The following is a 23,071-nucleotide window of genomic DNA, read 5'->3' as shown; positions in this document are numbered from 1 at the left end:
GGTCACCACAACTACTCATCCACTCATCATCCTTTCAACCAAACAAAAAAATGGCTACCACTAACCACCTCTCATTTTGCACAACCAAACAAAAAAATTAGCTACCCCTAACCAGTTGGTTGGGGATATCCCCATCCCCTAAATCTATCCCCTGAACCAAACAGCCCCTAAGTGCGTGTCCTCCCTTTCAGGGTTGGCTGCTCCTCTCATAGTCTTCTCTACCGGCAGTGAAAGGCTGTCAGATCTTGATGGACTGGTGTTTTGAGTTTGAGCTGGCTTGGCCCAATGGCGTTAGCATTGTTGTATGGTTTTGCCTTAGTTTCAAAAAGAGTTGAGCAAAGCGCAAAACAGCTATTCAGCTATATAATCAGAAAAAAAAAAGTTACTTCAATCAATGCATCAAATTGTCACAACAGAAGATTTTGACACAAACAATTGGATTCATATTGCAATACAGGTATACGGAAAAATATGGATGATGCAACCTGCGATAACAGTACTGCAAAACCATGGAAGATCAGGTACACGACAAACGGCTTTGCCAGGACAAATGTATGAAGAAAACAGTAATATAACAGGTTACGGAGATCAATAGCTGCGACCCCAGAACGACCACTTTGTAGCAGCCTTTCCGGAAGCAAAGCACACGGTTCCTGCATTTTTTTGTGCAGAACATCATGCAGTGCAGCGAAAGAGAATGCCAAATGTATAGAACGGTTGAAGTGTAGCGAAAGAGAAACCCCAAATGTAATTGAAGTACGGTTAGTTGTCTTCATAGCTTACCGGAAGGAAGGTCTGGCTGATCAAATGGAGTACACAATGTTTTTGCAGCTCCAAGTTCGCCTTTTGTACGAGCTTTCACGTCCTTCTCAACTTCCTGTAGAAGGGAACAAATTGTATGATAAACATGTCTGCAATGTTGAATATGTCTGCTAAATGCTAGTCCTCCACTCAAAGATGTCACCCTATAGTTAAAATTTATTCATAAATACTTTTATGATTTGAAAACAACATTTCACTCATATAACCCTCTCAACACCGTTTACAAATTATCCTAGAGCAACAAGTGACCAAGGTCACCAAACAAAGGAGACTGATCTGTTCTGATGTGTGCCTACCAGAGATGTCTATTAATTGTGCAAAGTAACTATAACTTCGATTTTCTCACATGCTATTAAAAATTACAGGAACCAATAAATGGGGCGCTACCTTTGTGGAAACATGATAGGGAGTTTTTCTCTATCATAATCCACCCATTTCTTTACTCTTCCATTCCATGCTTCAGAAATTTTGTTTTATTTGCAGAGAGTGCTTTAGAATATGAATGTTTATCATTAGTTAATCGAATGGCTACGATACAGAGTTAAGTTATACAATTCTCAGAAACAATTATCCACATTTGTGCACATCCCATCACTCCTACCAGTTCTGCAATATATGGAGCTTTTCTCTATCAAAATCCACCTGTTTCTCTACCAGTTTTGCAATATTGGAAACATGACAGGGAGCTTTTCTCTATCATAATGCACCTGTTTTCTCTACCAGTTTTGCAATATTGGAAACATGATAGGGAGCTTTTCTCTATGAAGGTTTATCATTAGTTAATCAAATGGCTATGATACAGAATTAAGTTATACAAGTCTCAGAAACAATTATCCACATTTGTGCACATCCCATCACTCCTACCAGTTTTGCAATATAATGGAGTGTATAGAATATGCAGTAGAAACAAACATGTGTGGTGCCATAGCCATTGCTTACTGTTCACTCCAAGTTACTTGTGACTGAAAAGTATCAAGGGTGGAATGTGGTAAAGGAAAAAATGTAGGTGACCATCACATACCTCTTCATCACACCATGGAGCCAGGATTAACTTTTTGTCATTGAGAGCTGCTGTGAATTCATCCCAAGTGCTGATGGGTGCAATGCAAGCATCCCTCTTTTGTTTCGCTGTTTCAAACAAGTTTACTTGAATCACATTCAGCAACAGTCTAACCTGCTCTACCAAGTCGGTCGAAGGAATATCAACCTTTGTACCATTGTCTCGCCGGACAATGCGCACCTGAAAATACATAAAATTATACTTCATTTATCTGCAATATGGAAGTTCAGCAAATGATAGATAAACTAGACTACAAGGTCATTGTTACTACTCTGTAGAAACTAAAAGGATCCCTGGAGTAACTAATTCCTGGAATCATGCAACAGTACCTCTGACTAGTTATAAACATCCACTAATTACTTGCTTTCACCATACAAATGAACAGTGACAGCCTGATAAGTCCAATCTCCAATGTATGATCATTTTAATCGGATTTCTCTAGGAATGAACACATCTTAGGATTCAGGAACAAGTTAAAGAAGACAAATATCCAGCATCTTCAAGCCAATAGGAAAAAAAAAGGGAGCCTATTATCCCTCTCAAAGAAAAGGAGCAACATGTCCGCTAATAAGGCTACAAGTATTTGTATGATGGATATGAAAGGCAGCAACACTAACTATTGTGAATATTCCTAGAGCGCAAAATGAAAACAGGAGTAGTTTCTACACACTATCTGCATGATAAAAAGTAAATGATACAAGTACTTTCAATCACTAGCGGAATAATCCATAAACTGAATGCTGAAAAGTGACATGTTAGTACCTGCTTGTTTGCCAGATCTTTTGGACCTATCTCAATTCTCAACGGGACACCTTTCATTTCCCATTGAGAATATTTCCAGCCTGGAGAATAGTTTTCACGAGCATCCAAGTCTGCTCGAATCCCTGCTTGGTTCAAGGTGTAAACGGCCGACTCACATGCTCCTTTAATAGCTGTTGTGTCAGCATCTTTAAATGGCACAGGAATTATGATAACCTGGACAGGTGCCACCTTGGGTGGTAGCACTAAGCCCTTGTCATCACCATGTGTCATTACCATGACCCCAATCTGTGAGAAGAGCAAAAAATGCTAGATATTAGAAATACAAAAATAACTAGAAAAGACATTCAGCAACTGAAAATCCCACAAAAAATAACTAGAAACTATTCAGTAAAGGAAAACATGTGATGTAACAAAAAACTTACAACACATGGCAATTGCCAAGCCTTTGGTCTGGCAATAAAAGCTAGCTCCGATGTACTAACTACTAACTATGTACTCCCTCCGTTCCAACAAATAAGGCTTATAAATTTAATCCAAAAGTCAAAGCTTACTAAATTTGACCCATATAGAAAAAAATATGAACATTTATGATACCGTAAAATATATTATGAAAATATATTTATTTTCATAATATATTTGTTTCATGTTGTAGATGTTTATATTTCCTATTTGGTCAAACTTAGTAAGCTTTGACTTTTGACTAAATTTATAAGCCTTATTCATCAGAACGGAGGTAGTACAAAATAAAACATAACACCAATCATTATGATTTGCATTACAAAAATGGGGTTATGAAATGTTTCGAGTTAGGTCAACTCTAAAAGAGAATGGACTTTTGTAGCTCCGGCTACATGTAGGCCATTTTTTGAACCTATGAAAACTTCATTTCAAATATGATAAAAAAAATCAAAAAAAATACTGTGATGTAGATAATATTGTAATCTTCAAGTGTGTAAATTTTCAGATTGAAATATGTTGCGTTTTGGGCTCGGCAAAAATAACAAATCTTGATTTCAGCATTGGTGAACAGTAATGAACAGTACACTACAATCTAGATTTTGTCATTTTGTGAGACTTTGTTACTTTTACTGAGGGCAATATATGATGTATTTCAATCTGAAAATTTACACGTTGATAGATTTCAACATTCCCTACGTCTACATATTTTTTTCAAAATTTTCTGAAACTTTGAAATCAAAAGTTTTAAAGTTTGAAAAAAGAAAAAGAAAACCAGGCTACATGTAGCCCAGGCTACATTTGAGGTTTTCCACTCTAGAAGTGCTATTACATAGAATTAGAGAACTGTCAAAATCAGGTCAATTGCAATACAATATAACCATTGCTGGAGTAGGACCCATTGTACTGGTTATCGCCTTATTTCGCCTAATTAGTTAGGCAAGTTGATTTCCAGTATAGTAAATTGCAGAGCTGCTACTGCATTATTCTTGTTCATACAAAAATCTAGGTATCTTGTCCGGAAAAATACATACAGATGCATACAGGCAGTCCCTTCCAACTTACCATTGTGCGAAAGCCTCAACAAAGTTATCATACTTCCTTGCAAAAAGCATTTAATCTTGGAAACCAACTACTCCCTCCATTCATCCCAAAAAGGATGTCGCGGATTTGGGTAAATTTGGATGTATCGCGATTTAGTGTATAGATACATCCAAATTTAGACAAATTTGCGGCACCTCTTTTGGGACGAGGGAGTATTATAAATACCGTGAATCCATTCTGGCAGCATTTGTTAATATAACGTCAAACTTAAAAGGTTATCATTACAGTTACGTCATCCAGCAAGATGTCTAAGCAGTAACTACAATAAGAGTTAAAATGTGAAAGTGACACTGAGGAGTCCAAAGCTCTGACAAAATCAGAAATATAAGAATTACCGAGCGGGTCGTGTATGCCCAAGAGTTCTGCCACACCATGGACCTTTCACCCTTTTCATTCTCAAAAGTGATATCGAACATCTTTGCAAAGTTTTGACCAAGGCAATGCGAAGTTGCACCCTGTATACCACGGCCAGTGTTTGGGATGAAAGCCTGAAGAAAAGGAAACAATAGACTTTAATTTTGCAGCAAATGAAAATACAGAAATCACTTGTATTCTTACCACGACATCTTTGAGAAAGCTACTACATGCAGCAAATAGTTTCATATCAATACCTCAACACTGGTAGTATAAAGTCCACCAGCAAACTTTTCCATCTCACTTTTCCTCCCTTTGGACACTGGAACAGCTAAAAATTCTTCATATATTCTCCGGTAGAGTTCCAGTATTTGGAGGACCTGGTGACATTGCCATAAACGACTGATCAACCCTTGATGTTTTAACATGTAAAACATAAAATTACTTTATCAAACATAGCATAGAACAAATAACACAGTACTGCATTTATTTAGGTGTTCCTCTGATACATAATGACTGATTCAATAGTTTTGGGGCAGGCAGAACAATAAATTAAATACATGGTGAAACTCCTATATCCAGATATCATAGTGAGGTTATGTGTGTGTAGCATTCTGCTATTTGTGCAAGAGGTTAAAATGTTGATCCATGGCAAGATTCATAGCTTACAACTTGATAATGAATAAAACAAACCAAAAGGTACTAATTCACAATAGAACCACCAAAGCAATTCAATATGACAAGTTCACAACAGAACCAAATTAAAATACTGAGATAAGTGGTTACTGCATTCTTTCCTGAATGTGTCATTCTAGAATTCAAAGTTTGTTTATAGAATCCAGGGATAACCTTTAGGGCTTCCAGCTTACCGAAAATCCACGGTGGAGCAGGGCCGAACATCCTCAATCCGCAAAAGCTAGATTCGAGAAGATACCCCAATTTGCTATACAAAACGCGGACGACCACCACTTCAGGAAATTCATGGGGCACCAAATCACGGAGCAGCCCAAAATTACAATCTTATGCCACCACGAAGTGAAGAAAACGCTTTGATCCGTTCTATTTCCCCTGCTCCCATCCGGCTCCCTCGCTCAACCGCTCTTGTTCTCCTTGTTAGTCCATGACCACACCCACATCCCCCGACCTGGAGCGGCGCTCTGCATCCCTGCCTCGAGGGATCCCCTCCTCCAGAAATATTGCCGCCGGCGGCATTCAAGACCTGCTTGGCATCTCCTGAGCTAAGAACCTGGACGCTGGGGAGGGCCTTTCCCAGCACCAATCCGATGCCAGCTCTATCCCTGCCCAGCCACGACCCCGACACCGCCTCCATCCTTTTCCCCATCCGCAGCTCCGGCCTGACTCCAACATAATCCACGTGTGCACATCGAGCTTAACGGCTGATGTGCCTCGAGCTCGCCGGCGGATGCGCCTCGAGCTTGCCGGCGGAGGCGAGGCAGGTCTTCCAGTCGCTCCTCTCCTGGCGGTGGAGGGTACCGGGTTAGTGGCTGCTGACGGGAGGATTCGGGGTGGGTGCCCTTGGGGAATCGATTAGGGGCTGGGGGAAGATGACTAGTACAGAAAAGGAAGTTACAAAAAGAGTGGAGCTGCACTTTATGGGCTCAACTCGACCGCTTCTGAACCTGCTTAGAAGCAGGCCAGCCCAGCAGAAACGTGGAGTGGTGCCGAACGTTCTCAGCTCCGAACCAGACGCTGGAGTGGACTTTGGAAGCTGGATTGAAGGAGTATTGTCAATCTGGAGGATTGCCGAACACGCCCTTAGACCAGGTTCTGTTTATGTACCCCTCCATTTGATCATTTTACCATCTATACACATTTGGTCATTTTCAATATTTATATACTCATCCATTTGGCCATTTCCAAAAGTAACACTCACCTTCTAAAAGTAACTAGTTTAGTACATATAGGGTAGTGCAGTCTTTTTCGGAAGTAATACCTCTTCATCTGCTTCCTCTTTACTCGCAAAAACTGTATGCCCTTCTTGCCAGAGAAATTCACGGCTCCTGAGAACAATTGCAGACACTGTCAAATAAAATTTCAGCATTTGCAGAGTGTTCAATCTGTACAGCTGATGACAATTTATGGGGGAGAAAGGTCAAGCTGATACAGCCATCATGATGCAGCTTTGCAGAAGCAAGATGCATGAAATTCAGAAAATAAAATGTGATATGATCAAATTTTGAATTAATGAGCATCAAATTGCTACAACGTAAGAAATGAACAACACAAACTCCAAAAAAAAATGAATAGCAAGAATGATTGGTGTTATTGATACCATACACAAATACAGCTTTGGAATTGCAGTAGCCAGAATGACATATTTAGTGAAGAGTCCAAAGTTGCAGAACCTCCTTTCCAATCTTCCTTTGGTTCTTTTGTTTAAAATGCTCTAGCAATGTTGGCATCCAATTTTTTGACAGAAATATTTCATGATTTTGATGGGAAAGATAATTGTGCTGTTTTTCACTCTTGGAATACTTGAAAAGCTTAATACTTAACAGCCATCTTGCCATTGTACTTATTTCCTTCATACAAATGAATATACTGATTTGGCAGATATACTATCAAGCACGCGATTAGGCACTATCGCACTATAAAGACAATGATGGTGGATTCATGCAGGCATTATAAGAAACAAGGCAGACTCAGAGAAGTGCCTAAACAATGAGCTACCTTATGAAAGGAGTTGGATTGCTGAACTCCCATCTAACAACATTGCACCACTGGTTACACTTCAAAGGTAAGTCTCGGTGGCTTCTTATCCATTTAGAGAAGTATGGATACATGACAGTCTCGCTTGTTGGTCTGATAGCAATAGGAGCTTCCAAGTCAGATTTTCCTGACTTAGTAACCCATGCAACCTGAAGACAAGTGAAAAGGTTAGTATGTTCAGAAACAATACAATAAATAGATAAAGTAAATACGGCACAAGATTATTAGGACCAAAGCACAGAGAAACTTAATTAAAATAATATTTTAGAAAATCTGCATCATGAGGGCTATAACCTCTCAGAAATGGTGATAACACGCCAGCTGACAACGATCGTGACACACAATTATACAATTTTATTGGTTAGACTACACAACCTTGCATCAAAAGGCAGTTGCCAACACCAACAAACCAAATGGTTGACACAGAACTAGTTCAATGTCCAGATAGGTTGACAAAGCATATGGTTAATTCCATTTATTTATTTTCTTCAAGGAGATGGTATCATTCAGTAAGAGTTGCTTGAATTGAATTTATAACTACGCAATACCAGCCTTTCACCCTTCCCTAAGTACAATGGCTCAATAAATCATAAGGATTTAGAGGCATAGAAGTTTTTCTCCATAAATCATAAGGATTCAGGGACACAGAAACTTAATTAAAATAATATTCGAAAAATTTGCATCATAAGGGGCTAGAACCTCTCAGAAATGGTGATAACACACCACCTGACAACGATCATGACACACAATTATACAATTTTATTGGTTAGACTATAACCTTGCATCAAAAGGCAGTTACCAACACCAACAACCAAATGGTTGACACAAAACTAGTTAGATGTCCAGATAGGTTGACAAAGCATATGGTTCATTCCATTTATGTTTTTCTCTTCGATGAGATAGTATCATTCAGTAAGAGTTGCTTGAATTGAATTTATAACTATGCAATACCAGCCTTTCGCCCTTCCCTAAATACAATGGCTCCATAAATCATAAGGATTCAGGGGCATAAAAGTTTTTTTTTATGCAGATTAAGTACGGAATTTTCACAAATGATTAGAGTTATTCAAATTATATTACATCAAATAGGGAAATACTCCAAATTATTCCTAAATGTTTGACTCTCTGCTATCTCATCAATTCATACATAAACCATTCGACAGGTCTAATACAACTCCCAAGAATCAAGAATTGCTAAGGTCAAAGAAAACAATGATTTGTTTGCTTCATAACACCTTGACAAATTTTGCCATATTTGTGGGAACTGTAATCATGTTTCTTTTTCTTTCAACTTTCCAACAGTTATTGAAGGTAGTTGGACAGGTTAAGTACTACCTCCGTCTCGGTTTACAGGCCTACGCGTATCTCTAGGTTGTCAATTTAAGCAATGTAACACAAGATATATACTGCACATATATCATTAGAAAGTTCAGATGTTGTACTTTCTAATGGTATAATTTTTATAGTATAAAGTTTACATTATATTAGTCAAATTAATGATATTGGGAGATGCGTAGGCCCTGTAAACCGGGACGGAGGGAGTAGCAGGCTAAACCAATATATTAACTTACAAAATACTGGAGCGGCCTGAAAAGAAATGGAAGAAAAGGCACACCTCAGGTGCAAAGCCCTCAATATGATCTTTCTCCTTCTGCAGAACATTTTCAGTAACAAATAAAGGGAAATAATATGGTTTCAGCTTCAACTTTTTTATTTCTGCATCAAAAAATTCCTGCACCAAATCAAATATCGGTTACTTAAACGGGACAGGGAAAATATAATAATGTCAATGTTACTTGGTAATTAAAATAAAAAGTACCACTATGGGTTCACAATGTTTAAAACAAGACAAGGGTTGGTGGGCCAATTACCCACTGAACTTAGTGTCAAGTTTAAAGTTCAGAACTTCGGTACAAAACCTATTTGAACTCATCCCTCAACCCTTTGACCAAACCAGGGTAGAAGCGGGGAAGAGGGGAACTTGATATTCCAACCCTAGGTTCACAGAAAAAATTTCATCCATGTGTACTACACATCGGGGAAAAAACCACCCTGGTTTTGTCAAGGGGGAAGGGGATAAATTAAAATGTTTTTGAGGCTGAGAGTTGTGTTCCAACACGTTTTACATTTAAGGTTGAACTTCCAGCTCAGCACTAAAGTTCAGGGTGTGTGGATGGGTTGCTGGAGGGGGATATCTGTCAATAGAAGAAGCTGCCCGTCGCAAAAACAGAAACACATTAATGAAGGAAAAGTAACTTACATGTATAAAACTGAAAAGGGGCATTAATGATAGGACCATGCATTCATAACTTACTATACCAGTTGCTGTCATTTACATTAGTACAGAACTCACAGGAAAGGATACATATAGGACATACTATTTAATTGTAAAGAAGGGAAATACTAACAAACAGTAAAATACATATTGGTTAGTTAAATATCAGATTGGGGGTGGTATTGAGAAAAATTACTTTCAGCAATTCCCATATTTCCATCGCCCAAGGCCTCAAGATATAACAACCAGATATGTCATAGTACTCAATCATTTCGCTGTTAACAACAACCTGGATCAACAAAAACAAAGCTTCAAATAAGCGCCTGGCAGGAACAGAATTAAGTTGAAGTTTGAAGGAATCTAATCATCCATCTAGCACACAGCATATCGTTGGTATTTTTTGTTTTTGTTTCTACAAAAAATGCAATAAAGTTGCATAGTAAAGATTGAGTAACAAGAGCACAGGTGACTATCAAATACTGAAAGTTTGCTACTTTTCCTTCCATAACAACTGACCTAACAATTTAAAATGCAGCAGCTAACAACAAAGTCAATAATTCTTATTATAGTATAAGAACTATTAACAAACTTTAAGCTGCTCACAGGACAGAACTTCTGCCCAAGCCATCACACGAAAACTTGCCCGGGGCAGAAACTATGAGCGCCTAAATAATCGTTTCCACATCGTATCATCCATGCGCACAGGGGCGGACCCAATCAAAAATCTGAATTTCAGTAGTATTTTTTAATATTTGAGGCAAAAAAAGAAATTGAATTCTGCAAGATTTAGGCAAGGAATACCCCCACTCATTAGTTTCTCTGGGTCCGCGCGCAGAATCACTGGTAAACCTCACAAATACGGCAATACAAATAAGAGATGCACCAAAACGCACCTCGGAGTACCACTCCCCAAAGTTATCGTCCTTCTTGTAAGCCATCCCCAGTTTGGTCTCCTTCTTCACCTCCTTCTTCTTCTTCCCTGCAACCCACGCATCAAGAAACCAGCTCAGAGAACGCAAAGGTCGAAGATCAAAACTCAAATCTAGCACAGCCAACAGCGTTAGAAGAAGACGGAAAACAACGTACCTCCGCCTCCGGCACCGCCTGCGCCCTTGTTGGTCGACATGGCTGGATCCCGAACTGCCGTGCAGCACGAGGAGGCGAAACACATAAATCTCAAACCAAAATAACCTCGGCAAAACCATAAAGAGAAGGTAGAGCGGGATCTGGGGCTTGCTTGCCTTGCTCTTACCTGCCGGGATCCGGGAAAACGCCGGGAGCTTTGGGGCCGATGCGGGATTGCAAGCGACGCGCTAGGGTTTAAGCGGAGGCGGCGGCGGCGGCTGAAAAAGGATATATGGGGTAGACTAGGCAGAGTAGGGCGACAGAAGGAGTAGGCCGCAAGGAGCCAATTGGACAGCACGGCTGAGGGCATCACGCAGATGGTCGCTGAGCGACCGTTTTCGTCCGTCGTGACCGGAAATGCGTCTGGGTCCTGCTCCAGCGGACGACGTAAAGTGACCGGGCCGTCCGCGGAGACGTAAACCTGGCGCGGTCGCGCGGAGTGTCCGTCGAAAAAGACGTAGGACCCGCGCGTCAGTGGCAGGAGGCCGATATTATTCTCGCCATTGGTCATTCCCCGCGCGAAATTGCAAACTAGACCGGCGCGAGCAGTCCAGAAGCGATGGACGTCCTCGTCGCCGCAGCCACCGCCATGGATGCGGAGCAAACCCTCGCACCCGCTGCCGCCCCACACTCCCCCGTAGCCACGACCATAGCCACAATGGAGGTTGCAGCTCCGGTGGAAGCAAAGCGGGCCACCACCGGCGGCGGCCGGGAGGGAGGCAAAACCGAAGGCGGCAAAGAATGTGCTCTCCCCGGAGGAGAAAATCATGGAGGTCGCGAAGCGTCGCTACCGGCGCAAGAACCATAAGATCAAGACTGCCGCCGCCAACCAGCAGGCCTGGCAGATGCATATCAAAGCCGGCGTCGCGCAAGTAGCCCTCCATCCGACCTTAGCGGAGGGCTACATGCTCGTCAAGAGAGAGGGGATCGCCGGCGTCGCTCCTCCGGCCTCGCGGTGAGCTCGGTAAGTTCCCAGTTGCGCCCTGGAACTCCCGCTCCCTTGCAGGGCCACGCGGCGTCACGGTTCGCCTCCGGCCTGCCGCCGGTGAAGTTGACCGGGGCGGCGGTTCTCGACCTCAACCGGACGCCTAGAAGCGGTGACTCCTGCCTGGGCGCGACACAGAAGACGCGCTAGGTGCCGGAGGAGAGCATGCCGCAGCCCCGCATCCTGTTCGACGAAATGACGCCGCCTGCCCCGACGATGGACGACCTGGTACGTGAGCTCTATCAATGTGTGCGAGTGTCGTGTATCATGCGTCTGATGTCCGGTCATTGATACGTCCCAAACGTATCTATAATTTCTTATGTTCCATGCTACTTTTATGATGATACTCACATGTTTTATATACATTATATGTCGTTATTATGCATTTTCCGGCACTAACCTATTGACGAGATGCCGAAGAGTCGATTCTGTTGTTTTCTGTCGTTTTTTGTTTCGAAATCCTAGTAAGGAAATATTCTCGGAATTGGACGAAATCAACGCCCAGGGGCCTATTTTTCCACGAAGCTTCCAGAAGTCCGAAGAGGAAACGAAGTGGGGCCACGAGGTGGCGCCACAATAGGGCGGCGCGGCCCAGCCCCTGGCTGCGCGGCCCTGTTGTGTGGGCCCCTCGTGACGCCCCCTGACCTACCCTTCCGCCTACATATAGTCTTCGTCGCGAAACCCCCAGTACCGAGAGCCACGATACGGAAAACCTTCCAGAGACGCAGCCGCCCCCAATCCCATCTCGGGGGATTCGGGAGATCGCCTGCGGCACCTGCCGGAGAGGGGAATCATCTCCCGGAGGACTCTTCATCACCATGATCGCCTCCGGATCGATGTGTGAGTAGTTCACCCCTGGATCATGGGTCCATAGCAGTAGCTAGATGGTCGTCTTCTCCTAATTGTGCTATCATGTTCGATCTTGTGAGCTGCCTATCATGATCAAGATCGTTTATTTGTAATCCTACATGTTGTGTTTGTTGGGATCCGATGGATATTGAATACTATGTCAAGTTGATTATCAATCTATCATATATGACTTGTTTATGTTCTTGCATGCTCTCCGTTGCCAGTAGAGGCTCTGGCCAAGTTGATACTTGTGACTCCAAGAGGCAGTATTTATGCTCGATAGTGGGTTCATGCCTCCATTAAATCTGGGACAGTGACAGAAAGTTCTAAGGTTGTGGATGTGTTGTTGCCACTAGGGATAAAACATCGATGCTTTGTCTAAGGATATTTGTGTTGATTACATTACGCACCATACTTAATGCAATTGTCTGTTGCTTGCAACTTAATACCGGAAGGGGTTCGGATGATAACCTGAAAGTGGACTTTTTAGGCATAGATGCATGCATGTTGGATGGCGGTCTACGTACTTTGTCGTAATGCCCTGATTAAATCTCATAGTACTCATCATGATATTTGTATGTGCATTGTTATGCCTTCTTTATTTGTCAATTGCCCAACTGTAATTCGTTCACCCAACATGCTATTTATCTTATGGGAGAGACACCACTAGTGAACTGTGGACCCCGGTCTATTCTTTACATCTGAAATATAATCTACTGCAATACTTGTTCTTTACTGTTCTTCGCAAACAATCATCTTCCACACAATACGGTTAATCCTTTGTTCACAGCAAGCCGGTGAGATTGACAACCTCACCGTTACGTTGGGGCAAAGTACTTTGGTTGTGTTGTGCAGGTTCCACGTTGGCGCCGGAATCCCTGGTGTTGCGCCGCACTACACTTCGCCGCCATCAACCTTCAACGTGCTTTTGGCTCCTCCTGGTTCGATAAACCTTTGTTTCTTTCTGAGGGAAAACTTACTGCTGTGCACATCACACCTTCCTCTTGGGGTTCCCAACGGACGTGTGTCTCACGCGCATCAAGACTATTTTCTGGCGCCGTTGCCGGGGAGATCAAGACACGCTGCAAGGGGAGTCTCCACTTCCAATCTCTTTACTTTGTTTTTGTCTTGCTTTGCTTTATTTTATTTACTACTTTGTTTGCTGCACTAAAACAAAACACAAAAAAATTAGTTGCAAGTTTTACTTTATTTACTGTCTTGTTCTCCATATCAAAAACACAAAAAAATTAGTTACTTGCATTTACTTTATCTAGTTTGCTTTATTTACTACTGTTAAAATGAATACTCCTGAAAACACTAAGTTGAGTGACTTCACAAACACTAATAATAATGATTTCTTATGCACACCTATTGCTCCACCTGCTACTACAGCAGAATTCTTTGAAATTAAATCTGCTTTACTGAATCTTGTTATGAGAGAGCAATTTTCTGGTGTTAGTTCTGATGATGCTTCTGCCCATCTTAATAATTTTGTTGAACTATGTGAAATGCAAAAGTATAAGGATGTAGATGGTGATATTATAAAATTGAAATTGTTTCCTTTCTCCTTAAGAGGAAGAGCTAAAGATTGGCTGCTATCTTTGCCTAAGAATAGTATTGATTCATGGACTAAATGTCAGGATGCTTTTATTGGTAGATATTATCCTCCCGCTAAAATTATATCTTTGAGAAGTAGCATAATGAATTTCAAGCAATTAGATAATGAACATGTTGCTCAAGCATGGGAAGAATGAAATCTCTGGTAAAGAATTGCCCAATCCATGGACTGACTACTTGGATGATCATCCAAACCTTTTATGCAGGATTGAATTTTTCTTCGCGGAACCTATTGGATTCAGCTGCTGGAGGTACCTTTATGTCCATCACCTTGGGGGCGGCTACAAAGCTTCTTGATGATATGATGGTCAATTACTCGAATGGCACACGGAAAGGGCTCCACAAGGTAAGAAGGTAAATTCTGTTGAAGAAACCTCCTCCTTGAGTGATAAGATTGATGTGATTATATCTATGCTTGTGAATGGTAGATCTAATGTTGATCCTAATAATGTTCCTTTAGCTTCATTGGTTGTTCAAGAAGAAAATGTTGATGTGAACTTCATTAAAAATAATAATTTCAACAACAATGCTTATAGGAATAATTCTGGTAACAACTATAGGCCATATCCTTCTGCTTATGGTAATTCTTACAACAATAATAGGAATGTACCCTCTGGTCTTGAAGCCATGCTTAAAGAATTTATTAGTACACAAACTGCTTTTAACAAATCTGTTGAGGAAAAGCTTGATAAAATTGATATTCTTGCTTCTAAGGTTGATAGACTTGCCTCTAATGTTGATCTTTTAAAATTGAAAGTTATGCCTAATAAGGATGATGAAAATAAGATTGTTACTACAGCAAATGTCATCCAAGTTAGAATTAATGAGAATATAAGATTAATGGCTGAATTGCGTGCTAGGTGGGATAGAGAAGAAAATGAAAAACTAGCTAAAGAGAATAATGTAGCTAAAGTTTGGACTATTACCACCACTAGTAATGATAATGATTCACATGTTGCTAAACCTCCTACTATCAATGATAAAATAATTGGTGTTGGCAATGTTTCTACTCCTAGTATAAAGCGTACAAAACTGCCTGAAATTGCTAAAACTGATGAAACTACTTGTGATAAAACTGCTGAAATTTTTTCCAACATTGGGGACAATGATCCCATTGCTGTAGCTCATAATGGTTTAGATTTTGATGATTGTCACATCTCTGAAGTTATAAAGTTCTTACAAAAACTTGCTATAAGTCCCAATGCTAGTGCTATAAATTTGGCCTTTACAAAACATATTACAAATGCTCTCATAAAAGCCAGAGAAGAGAAACTAAAACTTGAAACTTCTATTCCTAGGAAGTTAGAAGATGGTTGGGAGCCCATCATTAAGATGAGGGTCAATGATTTTGATTGTAATGCTTTATGTGATCTTGGTGCAAGTATTTCCGTTATGCCTAAGAAAGTCTATGATATGCTTGACTTGCCACCATTGAAAAATTGTTATTTGGATGTTAATCTTGCTGATAATGCTAAAAAGAAACCTTTGGGGAGGATTGATAATGTTCGTATTATGGTTAACAATAAACTTGTCCCCGTTGATTTTGTTGTCTTGGATATTGAATGCAATGCATCTTGTCCCATTATATTGGGAAGACCTTTTCTTGAACTGTTGGTGCTACTATTGATATGAAGGAAGGTAATATTAAATATCAATTTCCTCTCAAGAAAGGTATGGAACACTTCCCTAGAAAAAGAATGAAGTTACCTTATGATTCTATTATTAGAACAAATTATGATGTCGATGCTTCATCTCTTGATAACACTTGATTCACACTTTGTGCGCCTAGCTGAAAGGCGTTAAAGAAAAGCGCTTATGGGAGACAACCCATGTTTTTACTACAGCACTTTTGTTTTATATTTGAGTCTTGGAAGTTGTTACTACTGTAGGAACCTCTCCTTATCTTTATTTTATTGCATTGTTGTGCCAAGTAAAGTCTTTGATAGTAAAGTCAATACTAGATTTGGATTACTGCGCAGATACAGATTTGTTGCTGTCACGAATCTAGGGAGTTCTCTGTAGGTAACTCAGAAAAATCTGCAAATTTACGTGCGTGATCCTCAGATATGTACGCAACTTTCATTCAATTTGAGCATCTTCATCTGAGCAAGTTAAGTGCCCCTGTAAAATTCGTCTTGACGGACTGTTCTGTTTTGACAGATTCTGCCTTTTATTTCGCATTGCCTGTTTTGCTATGTTTGATGGATTTCTTTGTCCATTAACTTTCAGTAGCTTTGTGCAATGTCCAGAAGTGTTAAGAACTACTTAACTTTCTCAGATGAAGATGCTCAAATTGAATGAAAGTTGCGTACATATCTGAGGATCACGCACGTAAATTTGCAGATTTTTCTGAGTTACCTACAGAGAACTCCCTAGATTCGTGACAGCAACAAATCTGTTTCTGCGCAGTAATCCAAATCTAGTATTGACTTTACTATCAAAGACTTTACTTGGCACAACAATGCAATAAAATAAAGATAAGGAGAGGTTCCTACAGTAGTAACAACTTCCAAGACTCAAATATAAAACAAAAGTGCTGTAGTAAAAACATGGGTTGTCTCCCATAAGCGCTTTTCTTTAACGCCTTTCGACTAGGCGCACAAAGTGTGAATCAAGTGTTATCAAGAGATGAAGCATCGACATCATAATTTGTTCTAATAATAGAATCATAAGGTAACTTCATTCTTTTTCTAGGGAAGTGTTCCATACCTTTCTTGAGAGGAAATTGATATTTAATATTACCTTCCTTCATATCAATAGTAGCACCAACGAGTTCGAAGAAAAGGTCTTCCCAATATAATGGGACAAGATGCATTGCATTCAATATCCAAGACAACAAAATCAACGGGGACAAGTTTATTGTTAACCATAATACGAACATTATCAATCCTCCCCAAAGGTTTCTTTTTAGCATTATCAGCAAGATTAACATCCAAATAACAATTTTTCAATGGTGGCAAGTCAAGCATATCATAGACTTTCTTAGGCATAACAGAAATACTTGCACCAAGATCACATAAAGCATTACAATCAAAATCATTGACCCTCATCTTAATGATGGGCTCCCAACCATCTTCTAACTTCTTAGGAATAGAAGTTTCAAGTTTTAGTTTCTCTTCTCTAGCTTTTATGAGAGCATTTGTAATATGTTCTGTAAAGGCCAAATTTATAGCACTAGCATTGGGACTTTTAGCAAGTTTTTGTAAGAACTTTATAACTTCAGAGATATGACAATCATCAAAATCTAAACCATTATGAGCTACAGCAATGGGATCATTGTCCCCAATGTTGGAAAAAATTTCAGCAGTTTTATCACAAGCAGTTTCAGCAGTTTTAGCAATTTCAGGCAGTTTTGTACGCTTTGTACTAGGAGTAGAAACATTGCCAACACCAATTATTTTATCATTGATAGTAGGAGGTTTAGCAACATGTGAATCATTATCATTACTAGTGGTGGTAATAGTCCAAACTTTAGCTACATTATTCTCTTTAGCTAGTTTTTCATTTTATTCTCTATCCCACCTAGCACGCAATTCAGCCATCAATCTTATATTCTCATTAATTCTAACTTGGATGGCATTTGCTGTAGTAACAATCTTATTATCAATATCCTTATTAGGCATAACTTTCAATTTTAAAAGATCAACATCAGAGGCAAGTCTATCAACCTTAGAAGCAAGAATATCAATTTTATCAAGCTTTTCCTCAACAGATTTGTTAAAAACAGTTTGTGTACTAATAAATTCTTTAAGCATGGCTTCAAGACCAGAGGGTACATTCCTATTATTGTTGTAAGAATTACCATAAGAATTACCATAACCATTACCATTAGCAGAAGGATATGGCCTATAGTTGTTACCAGAATTATTCCTATAAGCATTGTTGTTGAAATTATTATTTTTAATGAAGTTCACATCAACATTTTCTTCTTGAGCAACCAAGGAAGCTAAAGGAACATTATTAGGATCAACATTAGATCTACCATTCATAAGCATAGACATAATCACATCAATCTTATCACTCAAGGAGGAGGTTTCTTCAACAGAATTTACCTTCTTACCTTGTGGAGCCCTTTCCGTGTGCCATTCAGAGTAATTGACCATCATATCATCAAGAAGCTTTGTAGCCTCCCCCAAGGTGATGGACATAAAGGTACCTCCAGCATCTGAATCCAATAGGTTCCGCGAAGAAAAATTCAATCCTGCATAAAAGGTTTGGATGATCATCCAAGTAGTCAGTCCATGGGTTGGGCAATTCTTTACCAAAGATTTCATTCTCTCCCATGCTTGAGCAACATGTTCATTATCTAATTGCTTAAAATTCATTATGCTACTTCTCAAAGATATAATTTTAGCGGGAGGATAATATCTACCAATAAAAGCATCCTTACATTTAGTCCATGAATCAATATTATTCTTAGGCAAAGATAGCAGCCAATCTTTAGCTCTTCCTCTTAAGGAGAAAGGAAACAATTTCAATTTTATAATATCACCATCTACATCCTTATACTTTTGCATTTCACATAGTTCAACAAAATTATTAAGATGGGCAGCAGCATCATCAGAACTAACACCAGAAAATTGCTCTCTCATAACAAGATTCAGTAAAGCAGGTTTAATTTCAAATAATTCTGATGTAGTAGCAGGTGGAGCAATAGGTGTGCATAGGAAATCATTATTATTAGTGTTTGTGAAGTCACACAACTTAGTGTTTTCAGGAGTATTCATTTTAACAGTAGTAAATAAAGCAAACTAGATAAAGTAAATGCAAGTAACTAATTTTTTTGTGTTTTTAATATTGAGAGCAAGACAGTAAATAAAGTAAAGCTAGCAACTAATTTTTTTGTGTTTTGTTTTAGTGCAGCAAACAAAGTAGTAAATAAAATAAAGCAAAGCAAGACAAAAACAAAGTAAAGAGATTGGAAGTGGAGACTCCCCTTGCAGCGTGTCTTGATCTCCCCGGCAACGGCGCCAGAAAATAGTCTTGATGCGCGTGAGACACACGTCCGTTGGGAACCACAAGAGGAAGGTGTGATGTGCACAACGAAGAAGTTTTCCCTCGTAAAGAAACCAAGGTTTATCGAACCAGGAGGAGCCAAGAAGCACGTTGAAGGTTGATGGCGGCGGAGTGTAGTGCGGCGCAACACCGTGGATTCCGGCGCCAACGTGGAACTTGCACAACACAACCAAAGTACTTTGCCCCAACGTAACAGTGAGGTTGTCAATCTCACCGGCTTGCTGTGAACAAAGGATTAACCGTATTGTGTGGAAGATGATTGTTTGCGAAGAACAGTAAAGAACAAGTATTGCAGTAGATTGTATTTCAGATGTAAAGAATGGACCGGGGTCCACAGTTCACTAGTGGTGTCTCTCCCATAAGATAAATAGCATGTTGGGTGAACGAATTACAGTTGGGCAATTGACAAATAAAGAAGGCATAACAATGCACATACAAATATCATGATGAGTACTATGAGATTTAATCAGGGCATTACGACAAAGTACATAGACCGCTATCCAGCATGCATCTATGCCTAAAAAGTCCACTTTCAGAGTTATCATCCGAACCCCTTCCGTATTAAGTTGCAAGCAACGGACAATTGCATTAAGTATGGTGCGTAATGTAATCAACACAAATATCCTTAGACAAAGCATCGATGTTTTATCCCTAGTGGCAACAGCACATCCACAACCTTAGAACTTTACGTCACTCGTCCCAGATTTAATGGAGGCATGAACCCACTATCGAGCATAAATACTCCCTCTTGGAGTCACAAGTATCAACTTGGCCGAGCCTCTACTAGCAACGGAGAGCATGCAAGAACATAAACAACTCATATATGATAGATTGATAATCAACTTGACATAGTATTCAATATCCATCGGATCCCAACAAACACAACATGTAGGATTACAAATAAACGATCTTGATCATGATAGGCAGCTCACAAGATCGAACATGATAGCACAATTAGGAGAAGACGACCATCTAGCTACTGCTATGGACCCATGGTCCAGGGGTGAACTACTCACACATCGATCCGGAGGCGATCATGGCGATGAAGAGTCCTCCGGGAGATGATTCCCCTCTCGGCGAGGTGCCGGAGGCGATCTCCTGAATCCCCCGAGATGGGATTGGCGGCGGCTGCGTCTCTGGAAGGTTTTCCGTATCGTGGCTCTCGGTCCTGGGGGTTTCGCGACGAAGACTATATGTAGGCGGAAGGGTAGGTCAGGGGGCGTCACGGGGGGCCCACACAGTAGGCCGGCGCGGCCAGGGCTTGGGCCGCGCCGCCCTGTTGTGTGGCCACCTCGTGGCCCCACTTCGTTTCCTCTTCGGACTTCTGGAAGCTTCGTGGAAAAATAGGCCCCTGGGCGTTGATTTCGTCCAATTCCGAGAATATTTCCTTACTAGGATTTACGAAACCAAAAACAGCAGAAAACGACAAACTGGCTCTTCGGCATCTCGTCAATAGGTTAGTGCCGCAAAATGCATAATAATGACATATAATGTGTATAAAACATGTGAGTATCATCATAAAAGTAGCATGGAACATAAGAAATTATAGATACGTTTGAGACGTATCAGTCTCTCTAAGTCTAGATATTTTCTGGTTAAGGTGTTTGAACAACAAGGAGACGATGTAAAGTCTTATAATGCTTACAATATGTTTATATGTGAGTCTTGCTGTACCATTTTATACTTGAGTTTGCTTCAAACAACCTTGCTAGCCTAGCCTTGTATTGAGAGGAATTCTTCTCGTGCATCCAAATCCTTGAGCCAAATCCATGCCATTTGTGTCCACCATACCTACCTACCACATGGTATTTCTCCGCCATTCCAAAGTACACTACTTGAGTGCTACCTTTAAAACTTCCATTCTTTGCCTTTACAATATATAGCTCATGGGACAAATATCCTTAAAAACTATTGTGGTGAAGAATATGTACTTATGTATCTTATTTCTTAATAAGTTGCTTGTTGAGCGGTAACCATGTTTCTGGGGACGCCATCAACTTTTACCTTTGTTGAATATCATGTGAGTTGCTATGCATGTTCGTCTTGTCTGAAGTAAGGGCGATTTTCATAATCAAATGGTTTGAGTATGCATATTGTTAGAGAAGAACATTGGGCCGCTAACTAAAGCCATGAATCATGGTGGAAGTTACAGTTTGGACATAAAACCTCAATCTCTTATGAGAAATATTAACTGTTGTTGAATGCTTAAGCATTAAAAGAGGAGTCCATTATCTGTTGTCTATGTTGTCCCGGTATGGGTGTCTAAGTTGAGAATGATCAAAAGCGAGAAATCCAATGCGAACCTTCTCCTTAGACCCTTGTACAGGCGGCATAGAGGTACCCCTTTGTGACACTTGGTGGAAACATATGTCATGCAATGATAATCCGTGTTAATCCAAGCTAATTTGGACAAGGTGCGGGCACTATTAGTATACTATGCATGAGGCTTGCAACTTATAAGATATCTTATGCATAACTCATATGATTTATTACTACCGTTGACAAAATTGTTTCTTGTTTTCAAAATGAAAAGCTCTAGCACAAAAATAGTAATCCATGCTTCCCTCTGCGAAGGGCCATTCTTCTAATTTATTGTTGAGTCAGTTTACCTACTTCTTTCTATCTTAGAAGCAAACACTTGTGTAAACTGTGTGCATTGATTCTTACATGTTTACCTATTGCACTTGTTATATTACTTTGTGTTGACAATTATCCATGAGATAAACATGTTAAAGTTGAAAGCAACCGCTGAAACTTATATCTTCCTTTGTGTTGTTTCAAAGCTTTCTACTAAGAATTTATTGCTTATGAGTTAACTGTTATGCAAGACTTATTGATGCTTGTCTTGAAAGTACTATTCATGAAAAGTCTTTGTTACATGATTCATTTGTTTACTCATTATCTTCATCATTGCTTCGAATCGCTGCATTCATCTCATGTGCTTTACAATAGTATTGATCAAGATTATGATAGCATGTCACTTCAGAAATTATCTTTGTTATCGTTTACCTACTCGAGGGCGAGTAGGAACTAAGCTTGGGGATGCTCGATACGTCCCAAACGTATCTATAATTTCTTATGTTCCATGCTACTTTTATGATGATACTCACATGTTTTATATACATTATATGTCGTTATTATGCATTTTCCGGCACTAACCTATTGACGAGATGCCGAAGAACCAGTTGCTGTTTTCTGCTGTTTTTGGTTTCAGAAATCCTAGTAAGGAAATATTCTCGGAATTGGACGAAATCAACGCCCAGGGGCCTATTTTTCCACGAAGCTTCCAGAAGTCCGAAGAGGAAACGAAGTGGGGCCACGAGGTGGCGCCACAATAGGGCGGCGCGGCCCAGCCCCTGGCCGCGCGGCCCTGTTGTGTGGGCCCCTCGTGACGCCCCCTGACCTACCCTTCCGCCTACATATAGTCTTCATCGCGAAACCCCCAGTACCGAGAGCCACGATACGGAAAACCTTCCAGAGACGCAGCCGCCGCCAATCCCATCTCGGGGATTCAGGAGATCGCCTCCGGCACCTCGCCGGAGAGGGGAATCATCTCCCGGAGGACTCTTCATCGCCATGATCGCCTCCGGATCGATGTGTGAGTAGTTCACCCCTGGACCATGGGTCCATAGCAGTAGCTAGATGGTCGTCTTCTCCTAATTGTGCTATCATGTTCGATCTTGTGAGCTGCCTATCATGATCAAGATCGTTTATTTGTAATCCTACATGTTGTGTTTGTTGGGATCCGATGGATATTGAATACTATGTCAAGTTGATTATCAATCTATCATATATGAGTTGTTTATGTTCTTGCATGCTCTCCGTTGCTAGTAGAGGCTCTGGCCAAGTTGATACTTGTGACTCCAAGAGGGAATATTTATGCTCGATAGTGGGTTCATGCCTCCATTAAATCTAG

General features: G+C 40.4%; 1 protein-coding gene across 2 annotated transcripts; it reads right to left on the bottom strand.

Moving 5' to 3' along the window:
* Positions 1-364: 364 nt before the first annotated feature.
* LOC124652219 (proline--tRNA ligase, cytoplasmic-like) lies at positions 365-10,936 on the bottom strand. Of its 2 annotated transcripts, none has more exons than XM_047191239.1 (13): positions 10,816-10,936; positions 10,650-10,703; positions 10,457-10,542; positions 9,760-9,852; positions 8,904-9,020; positions 7,250-7,437; positions 6,513-6,579; positions 4,816-4,938; positions 4,540-4,692; positions 2,645-2,929; positions 1,844-2,062; positions 784-877; positions 365-653 (listed from the first exon to the last, which is right to left on the bottom strand). In XM_047191239.1, the coding sequence occupies exons 2-13, from the start codon at positions 10,687-10,689 to the stop codon at positions 589-591; spliced, it is 1,530 nt and encodes a 509-aa protein (XP_047047195.1). In that variant the 5' UTR covers positions 10,690-10,703; positions 10,816-10,936; the 3' UTR covers positions 365-588. The 2 variants fall into 2 exon arrangements, with proteins under 2 accessions (XP_047047195.1, XP_047047196.1); XM_047191240.1 differs by having other exon boundaries at positions 10,805-10,899.
* Positions 10,937-23,071: the final 12,135 nt, after the last annotated feature.

The sequence above is a fragment of the Lolium rigidum genome, chromosome 5 (genome assembly GCF_022539505.1).
Source record: "Lolium rigidum isolate FL_2022 chromosome 5, APGP_CSIRO_Lrig_0.1, whole genome shotgun sequence".
Classification (NCBI taxonomy): domain Eukaryota; kingdom Viridiplantae; phylum Streptophyta; class Magnoliopsida; order Poales; family Poaceae; genus Lolium; species Lolium rigidum.
The sequence above is the reverse complement of the archived record's forward strand: the minus strand, read 5'-3'. Positions and strand labels throughout refer to the sequence as shown.

What these genes read in the sequence shown, in the direction of transcription:
- LOC124652219 (XM_047191239.1), bottom strand. Translation starts at nt 10,689, where the DNA reads ATGTCGACCAACAAGGGCGCAGGCGGTGCCGGAGGCGGAG. An exon ending in AAATATGGGAATTGCTGAAA is followed by an intron (nt 9,021 to 9,759) that starts GTAATTTTTCTC and finishes GATTTGGTGCAG; the next exon opens with GAATTTTTTGATGCAGAAAT. An exon ending in TTTATACTACCAGTGTTGAG is followed by an intron (nt 4,693 to 4,815) that starts GTATTGATATGA and finishes CCTTTTCTTCAG; the next exon opens with GCTTTCATCCCAAACACTGG.